General features: G+C 37.2%; 4 protein-coding genes across 7 annotated transcripts; 2 read left to right on the top strand and 2 right to left on the bottom strand.

The window, feature by feature from the left end:
- Positions 1 to 336: 336 nt before the first annotated feature.
- LOC129744803 (dnaJ homolog subfamily C member 24-like) lies at positions 337 to 889 on the bottom strand. The gene has a single exon (XM_055737511.1). The coding sequence runs from the start codon at positions 820 to 822 to the stop codon at positions 382 to 384; it is 441 nt and encodes a 146-aa protein (XP_055593486.1). The 5' UTR covers positions 823 to 889; the 3' UTR covers positions 337 to 381.
- Positions 843 to 3,943, top strand: LOC129744802 (NHL repeat-containing protein 2). Of its 2 annotated transcripts, XM_055737509.1 has the most exons (3): positions 843 to 905; positions 1,259 to 2,679; positions 2,984 to 3,943. In XM_055737509.1, the coding sequence occupies exons 2-3, from the start codon at positions 1,267 to 1,269 to the stop codon at positions 3,758 to 3,760; spliced, it is 2,190 nt and encodes a 729-aa protein (XP_055593484.1). In that variant the 5' UTR covers positions 843 to 905; positions 1,259 to 1,266; the 3' UTR covers positions 3,761 to 3,943. The 2 variants fall into 2 exon arrangements, with proteins under 2 accessions (XP_055593484.1, XP_055593483.1); XM_055737508.1 differs by lacking the exon at positions 843 to 905 and having other exon boundaries at positions 930 to 2,679.
- A 358-nt stretch (positions 3,944 to 4,301) lies between these two features.
- On the top strand, positions 4,302 to 22,746 carry LOC129741214 (clathrin light chain). 3 transcript variants are annotated; one of them, XM_055732925.1, is made up of 5 exons: positions 4,302 to 4,592; positions 18,544 to 18,729; positions 19,348 to 19,377; positions 19,632 to 19,821; positions 21,132 to 22,746. In XM_055732925.1, the coding sequence occupies exons 1-5, from the start codon at positions 4,403 to 4,405 to the stop codon at positions 21,316 to 21,318; spliced, it is 783 nt and encodes a 260-aa protein (XP_055588900.1). In that variant the 5' UTR covers positions 4,302 to 4,402; the 3' UTR covers positions 21,319 to 22,746. The 3 variants fall into 3 exon arrangements, with proteins under 3 accessions (XP_055588900.1, XP_055588899.1, XP_055588901.1); XM_055732924.1 differs by having other exon boundaries at positions 19,345 to 19,377; XM_055732926.1 differs by lacking the exon at positions 19,348 to 19,377.
- On the bottom strand, positions 21,130 to 26,780 carry LOC129741215 (F-box/LRR-repeat protein 20-like). Its single transcript, XM_055732927.1, has 3 exons — positions 26,581 to 26,780; positions 25,847 to 26,499; positions 21,130 to 25,774 (listed from the first exon to the last, which is right to left on the bottom strand). The coding sequence occupies exons 1-3, from the start codon at positions 26,646 to 26,648 to the stop codon at positions 25,713 to 25,715; spliced, it is 783 nt and encodes a 260-aa protein (XP_055588902.1). The 5' UTR covers positions 26,649 to 26,780; the 3' UTR covers positions 21,130 to 25,712.

Raw genomic sequence — 26,780 nt, 5'->3', positions numbered from 1 at the left:
GATTTTGCACATCACGTCACGTGACACTCAGAATAAGCCCCTTTGAATTTTACGGTGTATCCAGAAATTGGCTTGTTTAAAATGCCATAGCACTGATTAGCCAAGAGTGTAATTAGCACTTTAACTGCACAGCAATTTTAATGAATGTTATTTTGTTTGAGCACAGAAGAAATTCGGTCACTAAATCTTGTGAAAACTTTAAACTATAAGATTAACAGAAAAACTTTAAAATGACCCGTGCAAAAAATCGAAAAGGTTCGCCCTCTATGTGAAATGTGAAATGCAATAAATAGAACGAACGCAATTTCGGTTTTTCCAAAATTTTGTTTTGTACAGAAATATTTATTCATAAAAATGATTTTATAATTTTATCCATTTTCATCAGGGATCAACTTGAACCACCAACGAACATTCGTCGCAAGCTATGTAACACGTTTCGGCTGGAGCTAACTCTTCGGGCAGCAAATATCTGCCACCACAGCGACATCCATACCAGCGAGCATCCTCAACGACATCTAGTTGAAAATCTCTTCTTTTAAGAGTTTCATTTATGAAGTAATCCTCCCGACAGGAATCTAACATCCGTTCAGCATCATAAATCCGACGACTTTCCCGATCCTGCAGCACCTTCCATGCTTCGTTGATTCGAAAGAATTGGTCGGATTCCAATGGATTTTTGTCCGGATGGTATTTAAGTGCCAGGGCCTGATACGCCTGGCGGATTTGTTCCTGTGACGCATCTGGTGCAACATTAAGCGTTTCGTAATGGGAATTTTTCTCCGTGCAGTTCTGCTTGGAGTTGGATTCTGGCGCTTGAGACATTTTTGCAATCGAACTGCGATGTTTTCAATAACTTTTTTTTACGTTTGTTTAGATTTGGAGCTGCCCGAAAAAGTGCGAAAGTTGTAAGTTATTAAGCGATTTTCTTCATGTTTTAACGTTCACGTAACATCAAACACCTTTTCCTTACCTGGTAAAAGTTCAATAGTTAACATTGCAGTTGGTGTTAAGCTGTTTCATCACGAGTTTTATTGAATTTTCTGTAAACGCATGGCTCTGGCCAAGCTCAGACGATTGTTTTGTCCACTCAGTTTGACAGCAAGAAATGTCAAGCTGGGTCAATCCGTCAGCGTAAAATTCAAGTTCCAGAAATTCCATCACCATTGCCCAAATCAGCGGGTGTCCCAAATAGTGCTAGTGAAAGTACCCAACCCTTCCTTCCTGACTCATCATCGTTTTCCCAAATCTTTCAAAATAGGTTCCAGAATGAGCTCTTCGTCCCCTGACAGCCAGGACATGCTGGACGTCCTGGCGTACAACTGTAGCAAATTATCCCAGGACCTGTGGGAAGCTTCCGGAGCCAACGAGAAGCGCAAGATTGTGGCGGAATACGTGAAGAATGCTGACCGTGAAGGGAAAAGCATCAAGGATTTCAAGGAAGATTTGGACTGGTTCAATGTGACGGAACCACTTTCCCTCGATGGGTCACTTCGGGGTAAGATCGTTGTGCTGGATTTCTTCACCTATTGTTGCATCAATTGTATGCACATTCTGCCGGATCTGAAGCGTCTGGAGCACCTGTACTCAGTCGAAGACGGTCTGGTCGTCATTGGCGTCCATAGCGCCAAGTTCGAAAATGAGAAAAACTCAGCTAATATTCTCTCTGCGGTTCAGCGATACGAGATAAGCCATCCCGTAGTGAACGATAACGTTTCCTCTATGTGGAGAAATCTTCGCGTCCAATGTTGGCCTACGCTGATCATTCTGGGTCCGCGTGCGAATCCTCTTTTCGTAATCATGGGCGAGGGTCAATTCGAAGATCTCAAACTGTTTGTAAGCTCTTCGTTGAAATACTACCGCGACAAAGGAGCCATCCAAGGACATTCCCTGCCTATCAATCAAACCAATGAGCTTATCGAAACGAGTCACCTTCAGTTTCCAGGAAAGATATCTTGTTCATACGTTGGATCAGATAATAGCAAAAGTCCAATGTACGCCATATCTGACTCTGGAAATCATCGAATACTCGTTATCGATAGCGAAGGGATGGTGCTCCATCGTATCGGGGGACGAAAGCCAGGCTTTGTGGACGGAGACTTTCGAAAGGCTCGTTTCAATGCACCTCAAGGAGTTGCTTTCCAAAACGATCATGTTCTATACGTAGCTGACAACGAAAATCACGCAATACGTAAAATTGATCTTAAAACTAAGCAAGTTACTACTGTGGCTGGAAATGGTAACCAAGGAAGCGATCGAATTGGCGGTAAAGCCGGAAGAGATCAGATTATTTCCTCACCATGGGACGTTGCGTGCTATCAGACCAGGGATCTGGATATGTCATTCCACTCGGATGAATCCAAAGCGCCGCTGAAGGATGTACTTCTCATAGCCATGGCCGGTATACACCAGATATGGGCGCTGTTTCCCGAGGAGACCATCTGGTGGAAGTTCAAAAAGTACTCGGCCGGTAGCTGCCTGGCAATCGCTGGCAATGGACGGGAAGAAAATCGCAATAATTCCTATCCTAACAATGCAGCTTTTGCCCAACCATCGGGCCTAGCCATCAACAGAGAATCGAAGGAACTATATCTGGCCGATAGCGAGAGTTCGTCGATCAGAAAGATGTCGCTTAGCGATGGGAAAGTCTTAGCTGTGGCAGGAGGGGATCGGAATCCACTGGTAAGATTTTTAAATTTTATTTCAGGGTTAGGGTTTTATCCCAGGAAATCCCTTGATCCATTAAGTTCAAGCTGCTTAAAAAGCCTTCATTTTAATCAGGAAAGATTTTTGAAAAAATTGCGTGCATGGCACACTTTTGACCTTTGAAATTTTACCTTACTGAAATGGTTGCTGATTAAGTTTTTTTTTCCTGGGATATTCAAACAAAGCGCCTGAAAGTATACACACATTAGAAAAGAGGCGCGTTATCCAAGTAAAATTTTATTTTGCCGTAATAATTTATACCATTTTAACCTATTTACAGGACCTATTCTCTTTCGGCGACATCGATGGCAAACTGTATTCGGCCAAGTTTCAGCATCCACTCGGAGTGGCTTACAATTCCAAAGACAACTGCATCTACGTAACCGATACGTACAATCATAAGATTAAGAAAATTAACGCAACAACGAATGTGGCAACCACGTGCACCTTCCGTGATGCCGAAGGCAACATCAGAACCTTCAACGAGCCTGCCGGGTGCTGCATAGATCCAACCGGGCAGTATCTGTTTATTGCCGACACGAACAATCACGAAATCCTAGTCGGGGATCTAACCGATTTGACCATAAGACCGTTGAAAATTCGCTTCAAAGCTCAGGACGGAGATCAGATTGACAACTCCGGTGATATTTACGTGTTTGAGCATACCTTTAAAATTACTCCGGATGGAGGCAAAGTACAGGTGAAGCTGGAATTCGGTTACCTCGAGTCCAACGTGAAATTAACACAGGGAGCGCCACAAAAATGGTCCCTAAGCCTTCCATCCGAGAAGTGGCGTTGCGATACCATGCAAGGCTCGATCAGTTCCCTGAACGACGGACTCAGTTTGACCATTAGCGTTCCGAAGGGGAGCGAGCAATCCAAGCCCATTCAGGGGACCGTCAACTTCAAACTCAACCTGTGCGCAAACGACGTTTGCTTCCCGAAAGATTTTTCCGTTGGGCTAAATTTTGCCCACGATGTAACTGGCACAACTATTGCCAAGGGCTGTCTTATGGTGCAAATCGGGCGAAAGAACGTTGTTGTTTCGAAAGAATAAGAGCGTCCGGTTTGGTGCAGTACTCGATCCAATGCTGGCATTTTTACTTTATGACTTTTGTTGATTTTTTTTTCTCTTCTCAAATCTACTATCACTATAGTAATAATTTTGTAATATTTTGCTATTAATGATTTTTAAAGTGTAATACATGTTGCTTTGAATAAATAAATTGAATTGTTTCTATTTATGATTCTGCGAGGGAACGTCCCGAAAAGTAACATATATAATTTTCCCATAATTGAACAGGTAGATTGTTGTAACTGACAGACTACGTTAAAGACGAATGAAAATGAATAAAAAAAATTAATCTTGTCTTCAAATCGGGACCGTTGACAAACGACGAAATAAGAAGTTCCTTCTGTCCGTTCTCTGGTTTAAGGTTTTTAAAATAAACCGAATATTGCACCATCTGGTAGCCCCTCGAAGGGTTTTAGAATCCATCTCTGCGATGTTATCCCACGCACACAAATAACTGTCAGATTGACAGTTTTGGATGCTGGTGTGCGTGGCTGTCATCTCGCCTTCACACATCCAGTTTTTGTTCCGTCATTTAATCATTAGCAATCTTTTCCAAAAGGCAAGCGTTCGCTTTGCAGTTTCCTCCGCTTCAATTGTGCTGTGCAGTGAAAAATCAATTCCACCATGGACGCATTCGGCGATGGAAACTTCGAACAGCAGGAAATCGATCCGGCGGCCGAGTTCCTGGCCCGGGAGCAGAACGCCCTCGCCGGACTGGAGGACGAAATCCCTCCCGTAGATCCCGTTTCTGCTGCGACGACGGCAGGAAACGACGATCAGAAGAACGATGACGTGACTCAGCCCCCCAGTACAGGTATACCCTTTTGTGTCCCATCTTTGTCATTCGCTTTCGGTACATGAGAAACTCATCGAAATGAGCATGAATATCTTCGTCATGTTCATAACGGCACCCGAACCGCAAATTCCAATCCGGAATGGCCTTGCTTTTGTAATCTGTAAAGAAACAAAATCCCAACCCACCCTTTTTCTTTTATTTTTTTTCTCATTTTGATCCCCTCCCCCGCAATACTTCCTCCGATGATTTGCCCACAAATTTTTGTTATCTTTCATGCTTTGCTTTTTTCGATCTCTAATTCGATTAATGGTCCTTTTGCTTAACGATGTACATATTGTGCGTAAAGAGATCTCCGCACTGGTATATTTATTTGACACCTATTCAATCTGTTAGCAATCATTGCGTTGCGTTTGCATTTTGTTTGTGTTCTCGTGTAAAAAAAAAACAACTGATGCTCTTATCAGCAAACGAATGCTACGCCCCCGCGGAATCTGTCGAAATTCACTTGAACTTTTCTGCTTCTAGAAGTATGGCTTTCTTAGGTAGGATCTAGACAAGCTCCCAACAATATGTCAGGCTAAGAAGACTTATGTTACTTTATTAAAATTTAGATGTTGTGGTAATTAAACAGTAAATGGTGAAATTTTTGTGTAACAAAAATTCTATAAGAACTGATAACTTTATAACTATAGGTATTTCTGACATTTGGATTAAAAGTTCTTTAAATTTTTCTCATAATTCCCGTATTTAACAGAACGAAGAAAAATAATCATTTCAAAAATTTCTTCTAAGAAATCAAATCTTCGGGAAAGTTGATCATTGATTTGAAACTTTTATTTACCAAAAAAATAATATTCTAGTTCCTTAGAGGTGTAGTGAATTTTTGAATCAAAATGAATGTTATTAAAACCCCTCGTTGATCGAGTGTTTGGGCAAGTGACATAGTAATACCAATATTAGAAAATGAAAACAAGTTGCAAGAGTTCATGAAGAAAGTAATGAAAACCATCGTCCTCTTTTTCCTGTGGACCTGCAACCGAACAACACGCTTTTTTCTTCAGCGAGAGAAACCCCGGATTTATTAAGAGGTACCACAAGGGTCGTGTTCCTCCGGCCAATGCGCATACGTTGAATTCGACGCGAAAAATTTCGTAGTCTGGGTGCGTATTCGCTGCCAGATACAGTGAACTTACAACAAGGCTCTGGAACTGATCAGCACTGAGAAGTTCCCACCGCCTCTTCTCTTTTTACATGAGACATTGTATGCCGTCGGTGAATAGCGAATTCAACGTCGAGACGCTCATGAACGTTTGTGACGTAGCAATCAAAACACTGAAAAAACTGATTCTCACACTTGTGCAAGAGTAGTCTTGTCCCCACCTATAGATAAACCACATAGCCTAGAATCTACAAAGGTCGAGGGCTTCATGTGAATTATTTCTTGTAAATCACTTTTGAGGTAGGTCATTGAGGTAATCCAGTCGATGACATTGGTTGACGCCTTAAGCCATTTCGAAAAAATACCTTCGGGATCAACACAAACGCCTCTGTACCGAAAACTCGAAAGTATTCATTACAAGGCGCCAACTCGACCAGCGATCAGTTCTTTCGCTTCGCTACATCGTTCCTTTGAGGAGTGTAGTTGGTACTACGTTTTTTTTGCCAGGAATTTACCACATCGTGGCATTCTTCCCTAAGTTGGTACTACGGCTTCACTATTCAGAGGCAGGCAGTTGATTTCGCTCCACTGTGCGAATAGATTGAAGTCGTTTTGCAGGAAATGAATGTCGTCCTGACCGTTTATGGTGTAGAACAGTTTAAGCTTAACAAAGTTTTGGGCCGTCGAGGAGTGAGAGCACATCGTTAAAATAGATTAAGAAGATAATCGGTCCTAGGTGACTACCTTGGGGCACACCGGAGGAGAGAACTGGCTGAAGAGGGTGTCTCCAGTGCGAACCGTCAATTTACGTCCAGTTAAGTAACTGCGGAACCAGCCTAGTAAAGGTCCGCAGAATCCCAAGCGTCTAAGCATACCAATGGCAATATAGTGGTTCACCTTCTCAAACGCTTCTGGCGGCAGTTTGAGACTGCAGCAAAACTTTCGTGTACATAGGAGTTGTCGTGGAGCGTGTTTGGGCATAAAACCGTGCTGATCGATTGAAAAATTTAGCTTACAGTACGAGAAAATCGGATCCGTGACGACTAATTCGAATAGTTTGGTTTGGAGATTGCACATAGAAATTTCTCTATAGTTGTTGATATCTCTCCGATTTCCCTTTTCATGGACCGGAAACATGTAAGCTTCATTCCACAGTGAAGGGTAGCTGGTTCTGAAAGATGAGTCTCACAGAAGTCAGTACAACACTGGCTTACAGGCTTTTTTATAAGTAGAGTTCAGTTTTCGATATACATCCTTAGTACGGGAAGATTTGAGCTTATGGTAATTTCTAATGGCACATCTCTTCGCCGTCTTTAGTCGACGCAGTTCTTTCGTAAACCAGAGAGTCCGTAAATTCCCGGAAGTCGTGCGCTTTTTTACGTGACGGTCGATAACGTAATTTAAGATGTGCGAAAAAGTTTCGGCCGCAGCATTGGAATTCAAAAGATCGAGTCCGACTCCCAGTCGATGGTGACCAGGATATGGGATATAACATCGAAATCAGCTTCCTTGAAGTCGAGATAGGAAGATGCTGATTTTTCGACAGAATCATGCAATCCAGCGATTTCGTGCGAGACCAGTTTAAGTTTATTATTCGAAATTACGTAAGTATAACTGTTGTACAAAGTCAAGAATAGTACACGTTAAGTGAGATTACAAAATAACATTCGGTTTCTTGAAATTTTGTTCTTAAAATCGAATCACTGACGTAGCATCTTCATGAAAACGGCCATAGATTCCGCTGATCTGGATTGAAGTGGAAGACTGTTCCAGTGTGAAGTGCCGTAGACCAGGATACTTTTCCTAGAAGTGGTGGTATGCCGGGGCACAATAAACGATCTGGATCTTTCACTCTGCGTGCGTTGTACTGTTTCTTCTAGGTATTCTGGACAGTTCCTGTGGTACAAGTTGCGCATGAAGCAACTTATACGCTGATGGTAGTTATCCGGGAGGTCATGACCTAGAATGCTGCTTCTCAGAGTTGTAGTACTGTCTCTGCGTCGTAGACTGTATACAAATCGCACCGCTGATTTGAAACTTCGAAGAAGTTGATTTTTCTGTGCAGCAGACACGTCGCAATAGGTTAGAATCGGGATGATAACAGCTTGTATCAGCTTTATTCTAGTTGGAAGTGGGAAGAACTGCTTTAAAGCCAGTAAACGTTCGGAGACTCTCCGATGGAGAGTCAAATAAACTTTGGAAACTACCTCGTTCACTGGTTTATTCCAGTTCAGTTGTTCGTCCATGGTCAACCCAAAAATGTTTATGTGCCTTTGGGTTGGAATTGTTCCTCCGCAGAAAACAATGTTGTTGTTTGTTGTTAGTGAACCTGTTTTCGAGAAGATGATAGCTTGGGTCTTTTTCGGATTGGGATGTAGATAATTCAGCCTGCTCCAAAGTTCGATGCAGGTTAGGTCTTCGTTGACTAGAGTGATCATGTCATCGAGGCGGTTGATCGAGCCGGAAGTATAGATCAGATATATATACAGACTGAATAACAAGGCACTCAGGCAAGATCCTTGAGGTGTTCCATCGTTGAGTCTTCGCTCGGATGAGTACTGCTGCCCACATTTAACCACTTGTGATCTTCCGTTTAGGAAGGATGAAATCAGATCACAGGCTCCTCCAGAAAAGCTAAATTCACGAAGAAGTTTCGTTCGTAGAAGGTGATGATTCACACAGTTGATTGCCAGCGAAAAATCAATAAGAACCATAACGGTACACCTGTCTCCATCCATGTTTTGGTAGATTTCGTGGGTCACTTTTGATAGTGCTGTTGTGGTGCTATAGCTTTTACGGTACCCCGGTTGATTTGGTGCAAGCAGAGGCGGTTGACTAGTGTTCAGATGTTCGGTGATTTGATCGAGTAGAATCCTTTCCAGAATTTTTGATAGAGCTGGAAAGACACTTATCGACCGGAAATCCCAAAAATTTCAACGGGATTTAGCACGGAAAATAATAAAAAGGTAAAATTTACCGAGACAGCAAAGGTGAACGCTCGCAAAAGCCAAAAAGGTAACTTCTACCTTTTCGAGGTGAAACTCACCTCACAGCGAGGTAAAATATACCTGAAACGAAGAATGAAAAAAGGTACAATTCACCGAGAAAAAATGTGAATCCAAAAAAGGTAAATTTTACCTCGTAGCGAGGTGAAGTTCACCTGAATTGAGCTGAATCAAAAAGTATAATCCACCTAGAAAGAAAGGTAAATCCAAATAAGGTAAAACTTACCTCGTAGCGAGGTGAAGTTGACCTGGATTGAGCTAAACAAATCGGTACAAATCATCTCGAAAAAAAGTAACTATTTGACGAATCCGTTTATTGAGGTTAAGCTGTTTTGCCGTTTAGGAACAAGTTTTGCTTCGTTCACAATATGTGAAAATCGGAACAAAATGGTAAGTGTTTTCTAAGATTTCATTTAGTTGTGCTGGTTCTCTTCATAATACTTTGCTTTTGTTTCAGATCGGCCCAAAGAGCTTCGTGTTGTATTCCCGTCAGCCTTCAGATATTATTCCGGAAAAGCCGGACCTGACAAGCTTGGCGAACAAAGGACTTGCCTCAACAATTTTTGAAGAACACGGTGATATATTTCAAAAATAAATATTAGGTAACAGTCCTTATTTATTTCAAATAAATACCATTTTTCATGAATTGTGTTTTTTTTTTAAATTAATTTAATTGAAGAAACCAATCAAACAAACTAGCATTTACCTTTTAAATCAGTGAATGGGAAAACGGTATTATTTACTATTTAGCTAGGTGAATGAGAAAATGGTAAAATCTACACCGAAAGAAAAATCATGGTAAACATTACCATATCCAAGGGTTAATTTAAAAATAAAAACAGATGGATTTTTTTTGAGTACGTTTTTGTTTATCTTGAACATGAGTGTGTTTAAAATTACCATGTGTATGCGTTATGGTGCGTTACGACGTACAATTTTACCATTCCATGGTAATTATGACAAAATAATGGTAATTTATCCATGCATTCAATGAAACCATTTAAAATAAAAAAAAAATCTGGTTTATTTATCCATCACTGTTATTATCCACGTTATTTTTTCTCACATAAATATTGATCGGCGTTAATGATCAGGAACTATAAACCTAACTTGATAAAGATTCCATCGACATTTGGCCTCCGGTGTTCCGCCGTTGTCCAAAGATTGTATTTTTGCCTTCCTGAATCATCGTCGCCCCGTGCGCTAAAAATAAAACATAAAAGAAATGTCAAAAATTGTGCAGAAATGCTGATAAAATTCACTTACTCTTGAACATTTTATGCACTGTTGAAATTAGCGGTAGTTGATGACTCGATGATGCGTTCATGCGTTGATGCACTTGGCCTTCTGTGGATAAATAAAAAGTGATATCCTTCGTCACAGATCCCACACCAAAACACTTTACCTTCAAGATCGCAGCACATAATCAATATTGATTCCAAAGTTTTCAACCATAATTAAAAATTGAAAGCCGTTTTAATGGCAAGGAGGAAACAAAATGACACAACTGATTGAAAGCATTTTGGCTATTGACATCCATGGTAAAATGTACCAGAGTATTGTCACGATAACCAAAACTTTATCCAAATGCACAAAACGATCCGCATGGTAAACTTAAACTTCCTTTATTATTAAGGTTTACCACATTTTTTTTGGCGCGCATGGTAGCATTAACCAAAAGATCGTCAAAATAACTAAAACTTCATTTGTATCAAGAAATTTTGCGCATGGTAAAATTATCGCATGGTAAAAAAATCTTTTTTCGTTCAGGTTTACCATATTTTTTCTGCCCCGCATGGTAAAATTAACCAAAAAGTCGTAAAAATCACCAACACTTTATTTATATCGACAATATCAACATATGGTAGAATTAAACACTTTTGTTTATTTCAGAATACCATGATTTTTCTTTCAGTGTACCTTTTTGCTAGGTGAATGAAAAAAAGGTAAAATTTTCCTCGAAAGAGGGGTGGAAAAAATTCACCTCGCAAAAAGGTAAATTTTACCTTTTTTTTATTTTCCGTGAGTGATTTCGGGATAGGGGTAACAACAGCTTTTTTCCATGTGAGTGGAAAAGTATTGTTATCGATGATGGCGTTGAAAATGTGCACGAAAACAGGGAGGATGAAAGGGCAAAGCACCAGTAAAGCTGGATGATGCTGAACTGCCTTAACGAACGAAGCAAGAGCCGAATCAACGGTCGGAACGCAAGACCCTTCGCTAAAAAAGCAGAGATAACACATACGGCCGTTTTCGTTAGTGTGTGTGTGTGTGTTCCAACCAACGACCCCCTGAGCTGGCAGGTATGTTATGCAAAAGAGTCAACAATAATCCATTGGATTAAAATTGTTCAGTTGCGGGTGCTGGTGGTGTTAGCTCTATTGCAATTCAAGAAACCCATTTCAGAATGACAGAGACCTAGCTGCACATTCCGAGGTAACTTTCCTTGTCAATAAGCCCCGCCTAATCATAACCGCATTACCAAATGGGTCATGTAATTATGATTCGACTTTCCATCTCCTATTGTTGACATATCTGGGTTAAAAATTTAACATAATTGCTTAATTACATAAAATTAGTATCCTAATATGTCCAACAAAAGATGGACGCGTATTTAGTTTAAAGATTGATTTATTTATGTTTTTTAAAGTATATTTTATGAATACAAATGAATATTATGGGTGGAAAATGAAAATATAAATTAATACTAATAATATTTAATTTATGATGAGAAGAGCTGAAAAAGAATGATCTTTAGGTAATAAACTAAAAAAAATTGACGCCATCCAGCTTTACCTATAAACGTTTGATAATACTATGTTAACTGTGACATTTTGAATATAGCTGAAATAGAACATAAATTGAAAAGAAATAAAAACTAGTCTAACTATTTCATGAATTATTAAGAATAAAAGACAGAATAAGAGACTGTAAAAGTAAAAAACAAAAAAAAAAAAAAAACAAATTACAGAATAGTGTTATAATGAACTAGTTAATATGTTTGATTATGAAAAAACCATTGATTTTTTTTTTCAATTTGAAATGGATGAAACGACGATATATCAATGGGAAATATATCAATAATATATCGGCACACGATTTGTGGACTGTTATTTTTCTGCTGGAAAGCTGAAATGGAATATTAAATTACAAAAATAATTAAAACCTTTTTAGCCTCATGTGCCAGTCATGCTTGGAAGGAAGTTGCAGCATTCAACATATTAGCTATACTAAAAGTTGGCACCCTATAAGTATAAAACAACTTTCATACGATTTTTTGAAATGATGATTCTGTACAAACTCGTACGCTGAAATTCCGTTGTTTTTTTGTTCTTATATTACTGCAAAAGAATATGAATAATAAGATGATAAGTTAATTTTTTTTTTGGAAATATGATTACAGTAAGCGGTGTCATAAAACTGTGGCTTTCGAACTAAAGATGATAGGCTGTAAAGAATTTGATTAGGTATTTGCTAAGTCAACTCCAGTGATCCAACGTCAAGCTGAAAAATGAACATTTTCAAATTCTTCAACATAATTCTCGATTATACAGTCTTCTATCTGGTATAAAAAACGTTTCCAAACCCTGTATAGTAGAGCAAAAATAGATCAGCTGGCTGGAGGATGAATCCAGTTTGTTATGAATAAACCTAAAATATTTGTTCGGCGGAATTGGGCTATTTCATGCAATACGATGAAAATCTCTGAAAAAAAAAAGTTCAGTAGACGAGAAACCATTCCACATTCGAACAACCTCATAATTTATGCTCAATCTGAATAACAAAAAGGCGGACACCCACTGGCTGTTTTTCGAATGAATGGTTCCTGCCCGATAAGTATAAAATATCTTAACCCAAGCACATTAGAATAAGAATAAAATTATTAAAACCACATCCATTGAGCCTGACCTTTACGTAAGTGGCTCGGAAAATTTCGGGACTTAATTTTATAGTGCACACCTATCAGAAAATAAATTAATTAATTTAATCAACAAATACTTAGCTTCGACTCAGTTTGATGCGAATTCATTCGGACACATAAGAAACTCATCTAAAGTTCAAAATAGAATATGCATCGAATGTAAATATGAATATGAATATAAGTATAAAAATTATATTTTCCATAGGCAGTTTATCTAAAAAATATATAATACCATTGCGTTGAGCTGAAAATGGAAAAATTAAGATTATTTAAAAAAAAATTCAATCATTTCTCCATCTAGTTTAAGCTGTTATAAGGTAATTTTTTAAATAATGTTTTGAAATAAAATGATATTTTTTTAAATAACCAATAATAATACTACTGTGAAAAAAAAAAATTAAAGCATCTAAAGTATGAAATTAGTCAATGTCCCACCAATTCCATAACATTTACAGTAAAAAACTATGAATATAAATTATATAATGTCTTTTGAAATATACAATATGAATAAACCAGTTATGACATTGACATTATGATAAATTTTACAAAGTGTTGTCTCCAGATATCCTGTAACGAATGTTTCATCAATTAATATTTTACATAAAAAGTTATATAGATGAAGAAAATAGTATCGCTAGGTTTACTCAATTAATGTCCAACTCTATTTTGCCACTTCTGGGGGAGTCACGGAAGATTGCTAAAATCATGTATAAAATTTTGAGATAACTATCATTTACTTTAACCAAATTAATAATCTTTTATTATGATGAATATAATTATTAATCTGGAAGGATTGAAAACAATGTTGGAGAGAGATTCAATTGAATATAATAATATATAGAAATAAATAAATAAATATAATAAAATACGATAGAACAATGATAGAACAATGAAATATAATTTAATGTCAAATATTACAGAACAACAAAATAAGTAAATTTATATAATAGAATGTGAAATAATAACAACTTGAAAAATAATATAATCCAACTTAATAATACAATAGAACAATAAATATTACAAAATGTCTACTAAATGATACATTGATAAATAAATGAATAAATAAAAATAGTAACATCATGCCATAATTTGTATGAGTGTTATTTAAAAAATGGAACATACATAATTGGTAAAACGGTATTTTTTCATAAAACGCCTGCGATGTCTACTAGATTGAGCTGCAAATGAGTGGATGTAAATTTTGGTTAGTGAACTTAGAAAAAATTATCAATTTAATTTAAAATAATAACTAAGAATTTTCTTTTATTATTAATGAATAAGATTTTGGTTTTGTTGAAAATGATCTCGAGATTAAGCATGCAGCTTAATCTACAGCAATAATAATGATGATTTGATAAAACTGTATGTAATAAACTATAAAGTAAGTTAAAATTAAGCTGTATATAATAAATAGGCTGTGTATAAAAAAACTATAAAATAAGTTAAAATGAATAACAGTAAGAATTATAATAGAAGTCACGCTGAAACAAAAATGATGAACATAAAATAGATACTTGTTGTAACCTGAAAAAACCAAGATAACAGGGAAAAACAGATACGTTGAAAAAAAATTATGAAATGATAATTAAAATTTTATTCAGAACATTTTATCCTTCAATTTCGGTATTAAATAGACACAAATCAAAATAAAATTCTCATCGATAAATTTGTCCCATCATCTACAAAACAGAATAGTTGATGAAATAATCCATGAACTTCACTATAAATGAATATAACAATATCAGTTGATATCGCATCTTCTTCCTACTTGTTGTTCCCAGCATTTCCAAAACTAGAATTAGACATTTAAAAAATGTTTCGAATAAGCTACTATTGTTCATTTCTCAAAGCAACCATACACATAAAATGTCTTGATATATTTATAGTAAATCTTGCAAATTAGCCTCCATCCTTTCGGACTCTGTGTAATAGCAAAAGTTAATGACACTTATAATTATATTTGAAGTCTGCCTTATATTGATTTTTAATAATCTTTCATACATAAAAAATTGAAAAGGGTGAAAATAAAATTAAAAAAAAATAAATAAATTTGTGTAATGTTTTGGGAAATCTTCAAAAATGTCAAAAATTTAAAATATCTGCATTGAATATTTCTGGCATCCCTGCTTTTAGCAGGTGTCGAAATGATCAACGAATATGTGTCTAATATTAATTTAATCGACCCAAAGCTCAGTGGTCAGCTTATAGCTTGGGCTTTCAATTTTTGAAAGCGTCCGGTTCGAAAGTTTACCGAAAAAAGGAAATGTGCCGTGAAATTGTCACATGGTAGTTAAATTGAAGATGATCCTTGTCAAAGTTGAATTTTAATAAAACAAGTATACTTATCTTTAAATTATTTTCCATTTGATTTCCACCACCACGCAATCCAGAATGAAATTTATCGATAATCATATCGATGTTTTTAAGATGATAGATGTGTAGAGTTTTTGCGTTTGGCGTTGACATGAGCACCACCTGGTTTTCAATTAAGTAAGCTTTATTGGAAAGCTCTCATTTTACACGAAATCGATCAACAAAACAAGATTCACACATTTACTTTGAACAGTCTAACTTCAAATGAATTCAAATTCAAGCACATGTCCTGCCCCAAAAAATCACTTGAAAAACAATCTTTTATCTTTATCCAATCACTGCATTCCTACTCCACATTACGTTACATGTAAAACATGTTAGCACTTTTCGGATACATTTCAAGCCTGTTCAACAGGCAATTGCAATTGGTTTCAATCGATTTCGATTGGTAAATGGATGTTCACTCAGCCAATGTTTTGGTCGAAACTAATCCAATTGACGTTCAATGAAGCCAATCGAAATCGATCGAAACCAGTCAAAACCGATCGAGCTAGGAAGCAGGATTCGTTCCGATCGATTTCCATCGCACTAACACATATGTATTTGTTTGCTGTCAAAAACAGCAGATTTGGTTTGTTGTGAAAAAATTATTAGAAGAAATGAAAGCGGTGTCATTCGGTGCGGTGTTTCCTGTCGTGCTGAGTCGGTGGTGCAGTGCTAGTCGTGCGGAGTCAGTGGTGCTGATCGGTGGTGCTATGTCAGCCATGCTGGATCGGTGGTGTTGTGCCAGTCATTCTGAGTCGGTATGGCTGTGCCAGGTATTCTGGATTGGTGGTGCTGTGCTAGACGCGCTGGTCTGGTGGTGTCAGACATGCTGGGTCTGTGGGGCTGTGCCAGGTATCCTGAGTCGGTGGTGCTGTGCTAGTCGTGCTGGTCCGTGGTGCTCAAAGAGATGTCGGTCGATGTGGCGTAGCTGTTCTGTGCTGTTCTGTTAGGACTCCATTTTCACAATACATCTGTCTGTCGGTCTTGGATTATTATAATAATCAAATAGGAAGTGACCAACTATGTGACTACTATGTAAATAAATAGGAAGTGTGTAAAGTGAAATTTGGTCTATGTTGTGAAATACGATAAAATGTCAAATAAAATATAAAATTTATCGATCCTCTGTATTTTATTTCATAATATCATGATTGTATGTTTTAAAAATAATAATTATTTTCCTATAGCAGCAATTTTTCGCTTTTGTGCTTTTCTTTTCCCTAAAAATTGCTCATTATTCTAAACAAATTCCTTTTTAGTATTCTAATTATATAGTTCGAGTCGAACAACAAACTTTCTAATCTGAAATTTTTCGGACAGCTTGTATACGGGAAAGAATTGCTATTGAGATATGGCCAAAATGATGGATTCATTACAATTTGCCTTGAGTAAACCGCCTTTTCGAATTCTGAACGAAGCTGATAAAGAAAATTACATCTGAAAACACTGCGTCAGTGCGTTAGTATTAGTGAATGGCTGTTCATTCAACAGCCTAATAGAAATCGATCGAAGTCAATTGGAAAAACAGCTGATCAACTGTCAATCCATTTCAATTGATTTCGATTGGGTTTCGTTGAACACACCTTTCATCGATTAGATCACGACCCATCACCCACACAACCAGAGAGCAAAATAAAATAGCAATTTCGTGCTGCTGATTTTCTTTCCCCCAGCGAACTAAGAAGAAAACAACCAATAATAAGAAATTTTCACAGCCCAAATTCTATGATTTCTTCTAAAATATGCACTTTTCCACGGCTTTTCACTTATCACAAACGCGAACAGTATGTTTTTCGGTGAATTCGTTATAATACACGGAATTAACTTTTCGAAAAACCTTGAAAAAGAAAGAATTCTCGCACCGAGGAACGAACGCGTGATTAGCAATCAGAGTTGCCAGTTAACCTCCACATACGGCCGTTTTCGTTAGTACTCTGTTAATTTGACGCAAAGTTGCCGTACTCAGGGAGTCTAGTATGATGTTTGAAGGCGCCGAGAATGTAGAGCACACAGGATTCGGGTACAAAAAGCTACCATGGTTGGAGCACAACTTCAAACCGGGCATATTGGAGTCACCAATGACGAGTATATCGTCTTCGGGGGCGCAGAGAGAACTCACTTTGGATATGCAGCGGGACAAAGCGAGATTCCACATTGATGATTCTTGCTTCAAACCCTAAAGAATTAGTTGAAACACGTGATTGCGTGGGGCAATTCGCGTTTAGACGATCGCTGGTGGCACTAGCAATCGATAGTGTAGAGTGTAGCTACGTAAGGACGTTCTTAGCATTCGAATGAATTTCACCACTGAAACCTGCATTTTCAACAGCTATAAGCTCAGATACGTCTGAATATGGGAAGAAAGAGTAAGTTCGAGAAGGGTAATTTCATGTCTTGCTGTTATCAAGTGGACCAGCCAGCGCAGCACCGCGAGATGTTTCATCTAGAGATGAGATGCAGACCAGCACCTCGGTGCCGTCATAAGCTATGCTGGAGATAGAAGCGTTAGTTTATTTCCCACGGCCAAGAGGAGGACTCTCTGGGTCCCAAACCAGGATTAGTCAGCGCACAGGTCGAATGGTCCAGTCGGATGGAGGATAGATACGCAGCGCAGCTTGGATAAAACTGATCACCGGAAGGGTTACTCTTGTGGTTTGGTTCTGCGCTGCGATTGTCATGTGTTAGCTCACATTCAACTGCTGGAAGAGTAATCTGGTGCTGTGGAGAAGGGGCGCTGGTTAGTTGTCATCAACTTCGCCAGACTGGATCAGAGCTAAGCTGGAGGAAAGGTTTTGAAACTCATTATTGTGCTATTCATGTTTTGACGATCGCTGGTGGCACAAGCAATCGCTAATGTAGAGTGTTGCTTCGTAAAAACCACTGTCCCTTCGTAGACGCAACATTAGTCGGGGCTTCGTGGTGGATGGCGTCTTCCAAGTTACCGTTCTAATTGGTCGTCTTTGCGTCATGTTACGTACGACATGAAACACATGTCTATGCATCTGTCTACGGACTCGTCAAACAACTGATTCAGCAAAGCCTTGGTTCGAAGTGTTTTCATTTTTCTGCCCTTGGTACCTGAATTCAAAATTTCTCTCCAAGTCAGAGATTGTATTGACTTTGCTATTATCTAAACCAAAAATGTTCAGAGGTTTCAAACTAATTTAATAGATGGAAGTAGGTACACAAAATGTTAGTTTGCTCTTCGATTTTGTTCTTTATATCATATCACTAACTAATCCACATAAAAATGTTACGCACTTTATATTCATTTTAAGCCAGCTTTTAACAAACCGTTGTAATTATTTAATTTTTTTAGCATGGTGAATGGTGTACTATAATCTTTGATGCATTTATTTCTTTTTGGTTCGCTGTTTAACCTAATTTGCTAACCATCAACAAAACCAAAAACAACAACACGGACCTCAATGACGACTGTATACGACCGAAATCAACCACCTATTCTACCAACAACGACGACCCGCACAACACGAACGATAACACAAACCCAACCGAACCCATCAGATGTGCTAGGAGGGCTCGAGTTCGAATCGAACGGAAGCTTTGAGATGATCAATTCGGACTTCGAAGCCACTCAAACGCAACCCGCTGCTGATGAACAGCTGCAACAACAGCAGCAACGATTGGACGGGGATGATGCCTTTCTGGATGGTGATTTCTCGTCCAACGTAAACGCTAATAACCAACAAGGTAATATTGCACGGGTTTTTTCATGCTCTTATTGGATCGGTGTGAACCATACTTCTTTGTACCCCCATTTCGGTTCACCTTATACGCGGGAGATGGTAGGCTAGCTATGGACATTACAACCCTACGTAACTACTATCCACTACAACACATCTGTAATAACAATTGGTTAAATTTTCTGGGTTCATATCCGTACATTGTTTGTTATCCATGAAACAACACGTTTCTTGAAGTTTTGGCTTTGATTCACCTATCCCAAAATTTATTTCATTCCTGTAGAAATGTAACAACACGGTTGATTGATTGAAATAATAATAATTTAATCAGTGAACGTGTTACTCCTAAATACATTATACGGCATGTAAATACTTCAATCCCCATAAGTCATAAACTGGTGTTTGTTATTTGAATTTTATTAATTTTTATGCAATTGTCATCAATGTTTTGCGTTTGTTTTGTCAACCTTTTTGTTTCAATGTCCTTCGTCAAAATCCTTTCGAAACCTTTTCCAGTTTCCCAGTTTTACCCGTTCGCGCTTGTTTTTCTTTAATCACATATGTTTTATTTTTAATTAAATCAAATATGTATAAACCTTGTTCTTTTCTAATTTTCCTTTAGAAGATGATAATGATGATTTTTCAGGGTACAGAGGTAAGAAAGTTTTTGTTTTTTCCTCCCTTTTTGCTGTTGTTTTCACAATTTCAGCTCCCACTTTTTTCCAAATTGAAATGTTTCTAAGGCACTCTCAATGATTAATGTGTAACAGTTTTTTTTGCTTCAAATTATCGGTAATCACTTTTTAAAAACTGACTTCAATAAAAAAAAAACAGCTCTCAAATCAAAACTAATCAAACAAATTTGGAACAGAGAAAGCTGCAAATCAAAATGATCTCGATTCTTTTCAGTGCCCGTCGTCCATCTCGAGGAACCGGAGAGAATTCGCAAGTGGCGCGAAGAACAGAAGGCCCGACTGGAGCAGAAGGACCGTGAGGAAGAGCTCAAGAAGGAAGAACTGCGGGAACAGGCCCGCAAAGAGCTCGAGGACTGGTACAAGCACCACGATGAAGCAATCTCTAAAACCAAAGCCGCCAATCGGTATGTACCTTTTTTTATCTTCGAAGCCAATGAAAAGCTTTAAACAATTTTATTCTAAGTACTTGGTATTTTCTTAAAATAATGTTTATCGCTATACGCCTATGGATAAGCAAAAATATAAGAGGTGTCTGCGCTTCAAGGTTCTCTATGGGTGGCGTTTACTACCTTATATCTATATTAACATTTCTAATAATCGCGTACAGTTATCTTCTTCTAATGGCTAACGTAATGACTAACGCTGTAAATTCTCCGTTCTTCCTACTCTTCTGTGTCCATATGCGCGTCGTCGTGTGTTTGAACAAAAATATCCTGTAAAACCAACGTATTTTTCTCTTACTGTCTTTTTTTATTCGCTGCTACTTTTTTATATCCCACTCACCCACAACTTAACTTACACAATATAAAAAAAAAACAATCGAAAACTACTGTTCCAAACTACTAAACCCGCTGAATCGATCGATCGCAGGGAATCGGCCAAGTAAGTAGAGTGTTCTCATATGCGTATTTTTGGCCCGTGAGCCCTCCCATTTGTGCATTTCTCATTAGAGTGATTTTTTTCATTTTTCTTTCATCGTTCCCATTCTGTTTTCGAACAACCCTTTCTTGGTTTCGTAGATTCATTCTAAACGTTGCACTTAAATACTACTTTCGGAAAAAAATGTTGTTTTAGTTGAGTAAATTCGAATGACGGTTTCAGTTTTATTATTTCACTTGATGCTTTGATAAATCTTCTTTGCTACTATTTAGATATTTTTTGGAATGGTTAGGTATTTTAGAACATATCCTAGATATCCTAATTTAATTGGTAGTAGTGAATCCACCAGTTCAATTTTCGTGAAAATACCTGCTAGAAAAATGCTAAAACTCTTTGAGTTCGAAATTTAAAAAATATGGTCGAATTTTGCGTTTTAAAAATTGTTAGAAGGTTTTACGTTATAAATGAAGCAAGTACAAGAATTCTATTACGATGCATACGATGAATGAACGAATTTATTTCGAAAGGTTAGACCTTTTAAATAAAAAAAAAAACAAATCAAGTGTAGTAAATCGCAACATTTGGTCTACGGAGTTTCAGTTCATTGTAAAAATGTATTCTCCTCTGTACACTTTTGGTATTTTGTTTTTGGTAAGTCTGCTGTAAATATTGTTAGCTTATAGTGTGATTGATTGATTTTTATATTAGTTCATTTGGTCAAATTTTGCACTCGGTTATTGATAAGTATGTACTAGAAACTTTGAAAACTATTCAATTAATTTTCAAACAACTAGGAACGCCACTAATGTTTTCGATTTTTTTTCAACGTGCACAGAAACGCCGAGAAGCAGTTTGTGGCCGAAACGGACGAAATCGAGCCCGGCACCGAGTGGGAACGCATCGCCAAGCTGTGCGACTTCAATCCGAAAACGAACAAATCGAGCAAAGATATCTCCCGGATGCGTTCGATCATCCTGCAGCTGAAGCAAAATCCGATTGCCACCAATGGCAAAAAGGTTTAATAGCGAGGACACCCGACTCGAAAGCATGTACACTACATGATGCCACGCCTTGTTCTGTTATAGGATAAGCCGCGAACTGTAGTAGGTGTCCCGAGAAGATTCGGTTCGGTCCTAGGAAGCCGAACAGCATCAATCCGCTAGCGGATTATGATATATAGATGAACCTATACACAATACACACCTATATATAAAAGAAGTTAAAACTATTATGAAAGGAAACAAAATCAGAAGAGAGAAAGACGTAACATACACTCATAGAAAAATTGTGTAATTTGGTAGAGACGCGTGTTCACGAGAGGAGAGGAAATCACAACCTTATATTAACTTTAAGATAACAACTAAACAAAGCTAGAGACGACAAATGAAGATAGTGAAAAATACACAACAAAACAGATGCATATAAATAAGTAGAGTAGTGGAAATTATTCGAAGAAAAAGAAACAAAAACAACACTAGCAGTTTAGCGCTACCCAAAATATTCTCTTTATTAATTTTATCATTTCACTGATCATATTCGCGGCAGGGTTTTTGCGTTTTGTTTATTTTTTTTCGTAGCACTTCGACTATTTAAATTGAACTTTTTTTTTTCGTGCCGACTGAAAACTGATTCTGCTGTGGCTTATTTATTTAATCGAAAAGTAGCATTTTTTCGCGCTTCTGTTATCCTCTTTAGTTGGTATTTGCAGATTTGGTTTTATTAGAATACGTTGAAATTGCTCCTACAGGAATCACACTATTGCTCTACATATGTTGGTAGTCACACATAAGGTAGTTAAAAATACGATCTGTGTTCAGCTGCTTCTAAAAAACGGTTATACTATTTCCTCGTGCGTTCGCATCTAAATCGAGCTACAAAACTTTCACCATTCCGCTCACAAGCTATTTGTATCGTATTTTGATTTGGCCCATCACTAAAATGTGAATATATAATGTATTAGTTTAGAAACTGAAAACGTCCTTTAAAAATCGTCGTGATAGTAGATTTTTGATGCATTCTTCCATGGTGTGCTTTTGTGTTTTCTTTACCACCGCACTATCAGGGCCCTTGAATGTTTCACACGAGACTAGCATCTCGATCGACAACAGCGGGTGTTCTGTTTCAGTTTCGTTGGACATACTCGATCATACGCGAACTAATCATTCAATAGGTGGGCAATATTAAGTTTAGAAATTCATGCGTTCCCGGAGACGTTATGTTGGACGTGCTGAGTCCCTTTCCCCAAATCATTGCAACAATTCATTCAGTGCACTCTATTACATATGGTATAAATAAACAAAATCGTTAATCGTAAACCCTGGACAGAACTAAGCATACAAAGCAAATCGAAGAAGAAAACGCGAGAGGTCATTAATCAATCGCCGTGTATATGAATTAAAGTAAAATCTACTTGCGAAATCAAACAATAAAGCTAAATTGTTGAAAATAAATGCGAGTAAGTGTCGTTGTTGTTGGGTGAATTTGATCGAAATCCTAGTGTCGTATAAAATGTTATAAATTCTGAGTTATCGTGTAGTGAGATCTTTGTTCATTTCGGTTGATTTTACGTTTTCTTTTATTTAAAGCACTATAGGCTGTTTCTTTAGGAATCTTTTTTTTTAATTTCAGATTTTAGTTTAAACATACAAAAGTTTTCATGGTGTTATTTGTTGTTTTTCATTAAATTTGATCATCGTTTTTTTATAAAGTTTTTTCTCTTGGTTTAGGAATATAATATCTGCCATCTTATATTCTGGTCTTCGTTAGTTGATTTGAAAAATGTAAAATTTTGAATTAAGTATAATGTGTTTGTTAGTGATGCGTTATGAGGATACACGAGTTAATATCCACACATTTTTTGGACTGCGTTCTTATGAATTAACATTTAAAATATGAACAAATTCGAATTGACGAGAGAACGTTAAAAGAAATGAAGACAATTTGGGAGTGTTCCAATACATTTGCACAGACCTGTTTAAAAAAATATTGCAAAAATGTCCTGTGAAATATGACGATCGTTTTATCTCCGGGATGATGCAGCATATGAGTTAAAAATTGTGTGAATTTTGTCAGAAAAAATTGAGAACTTTCGCTGAATGCTTCAAAAAAAAAATGCTTCGTTAAAATGTGTTAAATGTGTCGTTTCTGTATCACCAACGACATAATTTCCTATAGGATTGTCCCTGTTGAAGTTCGAAGGACGTACTGTTGTTGGAAGCTGCAGTGAGATGCAAAAGTGTAAAGTGAACAGATGACTCTGCTCTACTAAAAGTTATAGCTTGTATAGGTACTTGTTGAATCTGATTATGTGTAAATTTGGTAAATTGATAGCACCAGCATCATCGAAAAAGTGAACAATGCCGCAATGGAAGGGTGCATTCGGTACATACCAAGTGATACGTGGCATAGACGCAATAGAAGCTTATATCATGTCAGCCATTCATGTGTTTGAGCTTTGAGTTCAATTTTTGAAGAAAACAGTCTCGGATTGGGGAGGTTCCTGAAAGCTGCACCAAGCATAATACGGACGTTGCCTGACGTTGGTCTACGAAACATGGAAGGATGTCTGCGAAAAGGAACGGTACGGACCTAGCTGTTGTCAAAATGGTGAGTCAAATCCTTAGAATATTTGTCAATTTTCATTCTTAACCCTTCGTTTTATAAAGTAACAAATTTGCAACAAATAATGTATGGAAAAATTGAAAAATCGTATTTTATTTTAATTTTTTTATATTCTGTGTGATGTGATACTGTTTAAAAATTTTTTTTAGAGAAAAAAAATTAAAGAAAGGGTTAAGCAACCCTCACTTTTCATGTTCCGTGTAGTTGAATCATTTAACTGTAATCCAAAGGCAGTTGCTCTAGAGAACCAAAATTGGGTCCCTTCTCTGAGTGTTTCAGATCGTACTTTATAATTTTTCCGAACAATTTCATTCATGAGAACGCAGTCTGTTAAGTTGCCGTGTGTGTTTTTTTTAAATGTGATGTAAGTTACGAGGATATTGCTTTTATTGTTCTAAGTTTCTAGATATTTTTCGGACTAATTTTTTTTTTAATTTTTAGTATATGCTTTAGTTATAGTATTGCTGTGAATAGTATTTATAAGAGTTGGCAAACTATACATTCTGATTGCTGCTTACGGTTACAGTAAAACATTAGGGTTTGCTATGCAATCAAAAGACAGAAAGTTGAGAAAAATTTACTACCATTCGTTTTAGTTCATAACATTTGAAAACTTTAGTTTTACTACGAAACACCTGGAAAAAGTTTGCGAGAAAGATACACACATAAAGAGATGTCTATACTTGAATTGAAACAGTTTTACGGTGATACTGAGCCGTTGACAGCAGTAGAAAATACTAACATCAGTATAAATAGGACATTTAAAGTTCGAACACTGGAATCTGTAATTTTACTAGTACATTCTTGAATATCAGAGTAACTTTTAATTCCGAATCAATTCTTTGTCATTATTCAGTAGAACCCGTATTTTACTATTGGTTAAAGTTTTTTTTTTCTTTATCTGTGACTACTTTTACAAAATATTTTTGTTAATTGTTAGTGAAACACTGTGCCTAGTATATTTCTAAATGGTCCATGGTTGTATGCGGCTTTGTTTTAACGTGTTAAAAAGCTTAAACCCTATATTTCTCTTTATTTTAATTTTATTGTAAGTAATTTGATTAGTTGCCTGAAGCTTGAACACAAATGCCATGCTCTTGTTTTGTTTCGATCCTTAGAATAGACGGCATGGATTTTTTAATTCAAAGGAAGAAGCACTGGGAAATATTGGTTACGATAACTTAAAGAGACGCTTTGACAATTTTCTGGAAACTTAAATTTAAAGTTCTTCGTAAGTATTGTTTTAATATTCGATGATTTTTTTCTATGTTGTACGTCAAAAAGTATCTAGTTAGTATAGTAAATTTGATGGAAAATTTGTTAAATTTCAATACATTATCATTTTATGTTTGGTGTTTCACGAGTAATTTAGTTATAGTCGTTAAAGTGTCTAGTACGATAAAATCTAGGAATACTTAATTGCTTATAGGTTTGCAATAGAACTGGGCTTGTTTTCTAGTTATCTCTCCCTTATAAGTATTCTGCTGTTTTAATTGTGATAAAAATATGAAAATACACGCGTTGCTAGAGTGGTTAATACAGTTTTTAAAAGGTGTCGAAGATCGTCTCAGACGTTCTAGTTTATAATCATATCACGTGCATGGTTATATAGAAGTATTTCATGGTTCTTCATCTCTGTCGAATATAATAATTTTCTTATGCTTCCTCTAAACTTGGTGTGCTTGGTGCTGCTTGTTAAGGTGTGTGTATATATATAGTTAGGGTATAAATATAAAACTCTTTCTATCTCTACTAGTTAAATATTGCAGGTCCACTGAGCGTGGCGAAATATCCATCAGTTGGATATTGTCCACTGAATATATTTAAGGTTTTTGTTCATTCCAATGAACTCGAGATCTAACAATTGTAAAGAAAGAAAATTAAATTTAACCCGTTCAGATAAAAAAATGACCAACGAAGGTAACTTACCATTAACTTCACACCCCTCGAAGCCGATATACTTGATGGTATCCCAGGCGAGTTTAGCCAGCCCAGTGCCAGTAATCTTGCAGTGACTGACATTCAAATCTTCCAGCGCGACGCCACAATTGGTGGGAGCGATCGTGATCAAAAATTTATCGGTAATTTGAGTGTGCGAAAGGTTCAGCTTGGTCAGTGTGAGATCTTTAATCGAATCTGCCGATTCGTCGGTTACGTTAAGGCAGGATTCGAAATCCATCAGATCTAGTTGAGGGCAGCATCGAGCAATAAGCATCACCAAACGGTCATCCACGAGGGGACAGTTCCGAATGGCGATTTGCTGTAGTTGGACTAGCTTTAGAGGGATCATTTCTAAGCCCTTGCGCGTGAATTGGTAGTTGCCTTTGGAAAGGGTAAGGCTTCTCAAACCCGGACTGCGCTCAGCCAGCGACTGCAGAGTCCGATCGGTTATTGTGGAGATGGAAAGATTGATCCTAGTAAGGGAACGATTCAGAAGCATCTCCAGCAGTTCGTCATCATGGAAACCTCCCTGCACCCGGGTTACGTTCAAAATAAGTGCATTTTTTATCAACGGTGGAAGAAGTTCCAGGTATTCGATGTGTTTGTATCGTTTGATGTTACGGGCAACATAACGTATGCATCTACGGTATATTATTATTAAGAAAAAAAATGTTTCAATGGAATTATGCTAATTTAATTAGAGTCTAGAATGATTAACTTACGTGTTGTATAGTGACGAAGGTTGTTTTCGCAGACGGCTATCACAATAATTACTGCTTCGGTCGTTCATTGCACTTATTTACGGATGGTCCAAACTGTATTCGTTTTCCTACAAAGCTAAATCAATTCACATAAGGCTGAAAATCGGGAGATTCCGTATGTGCGTCGCGAGAAACTTGGCTGTCGTAAATGTTTGTAAACA

Source organism: Uranotaenia lowii, chromosome 2, assembly GCF_029784155.1.
Source record: "Uranotaenia lowii strain MFRU-FL chromosome 2, ASM2978415v1, whole genome shotgun sequence".
Taxonomy (NCBI): Eukaryota; Metazoa; Arthropoda; class Insecta; order Diptera; family Culicidae; genus Uranotaenia; species Uranotaenia lowii.
The sequence above is the reverse complement of the archived record's forward strand: the minus strand, read 5'-3'. Positions and strand labels throughout refer to the sequence as shown.

Coding starts and splice junctions, on each gene's coding strand:
- LOC129744803 (XM_055737511.1), bottom strand. CDS start 822: ATGTCTCAAGCGCCAGAATCCAACTCCAAGCAGAACTGCACGGAGAAA.
- LOC129741215 (XM_055732927.1), bottom strand. CDS start 26,648: ATGAACGACCGAAGCAGTAATTATTGTGATAGCCGTCTGCGAAAACAA. Junction 26,500..26,580: donor CCTTCGTCACTATACAACAC/GTAAGTTAATCA, acceptor AATATACCGTAG/ATGCATACGTTATGTTGCCC. Junction 25,775..25,846: donor CGAGGGGTGTGAAGTTAATG/GTAAGTTACCTT, acceptor TACAATTGTTAG/ATCTCGAGTTCATTGGAATG.
- LOC129741214 (XM_055732924.1), top strand. CDS start 4,403: ATGGACGCATTCGGCGATGGAAACTTCGAACAGCAGGAAATCGATCCG. Junction 18,730..19,344: donor AAACGCTAATAACCAACAAG/GTAATATTGCAC, acceptor ATTTTCCTTTAG/AAGATGATAATGATGATTTT. Junction 19,822..21,131: donor AAAACCAAAGCCGCCAATCG/GTATGTACCTTT, acceptor CAACGTGCACAG/AAACGCCGAGAAGCAGTTTG.
- LOC129744802 (XM_055737508.1), top strand. CDS start 1,051: ATGGCTCTGGCCAAGCTCAGACGATTGTTTTGTCCACTCAGTTTGACA. Junction 2,680..2,983: donor GAGGGGATCGGAATCCACTG/GTAAGATTTTTA, acceptor ACCTATTTACAG/GACCTATTCTCTTTCGGCGA.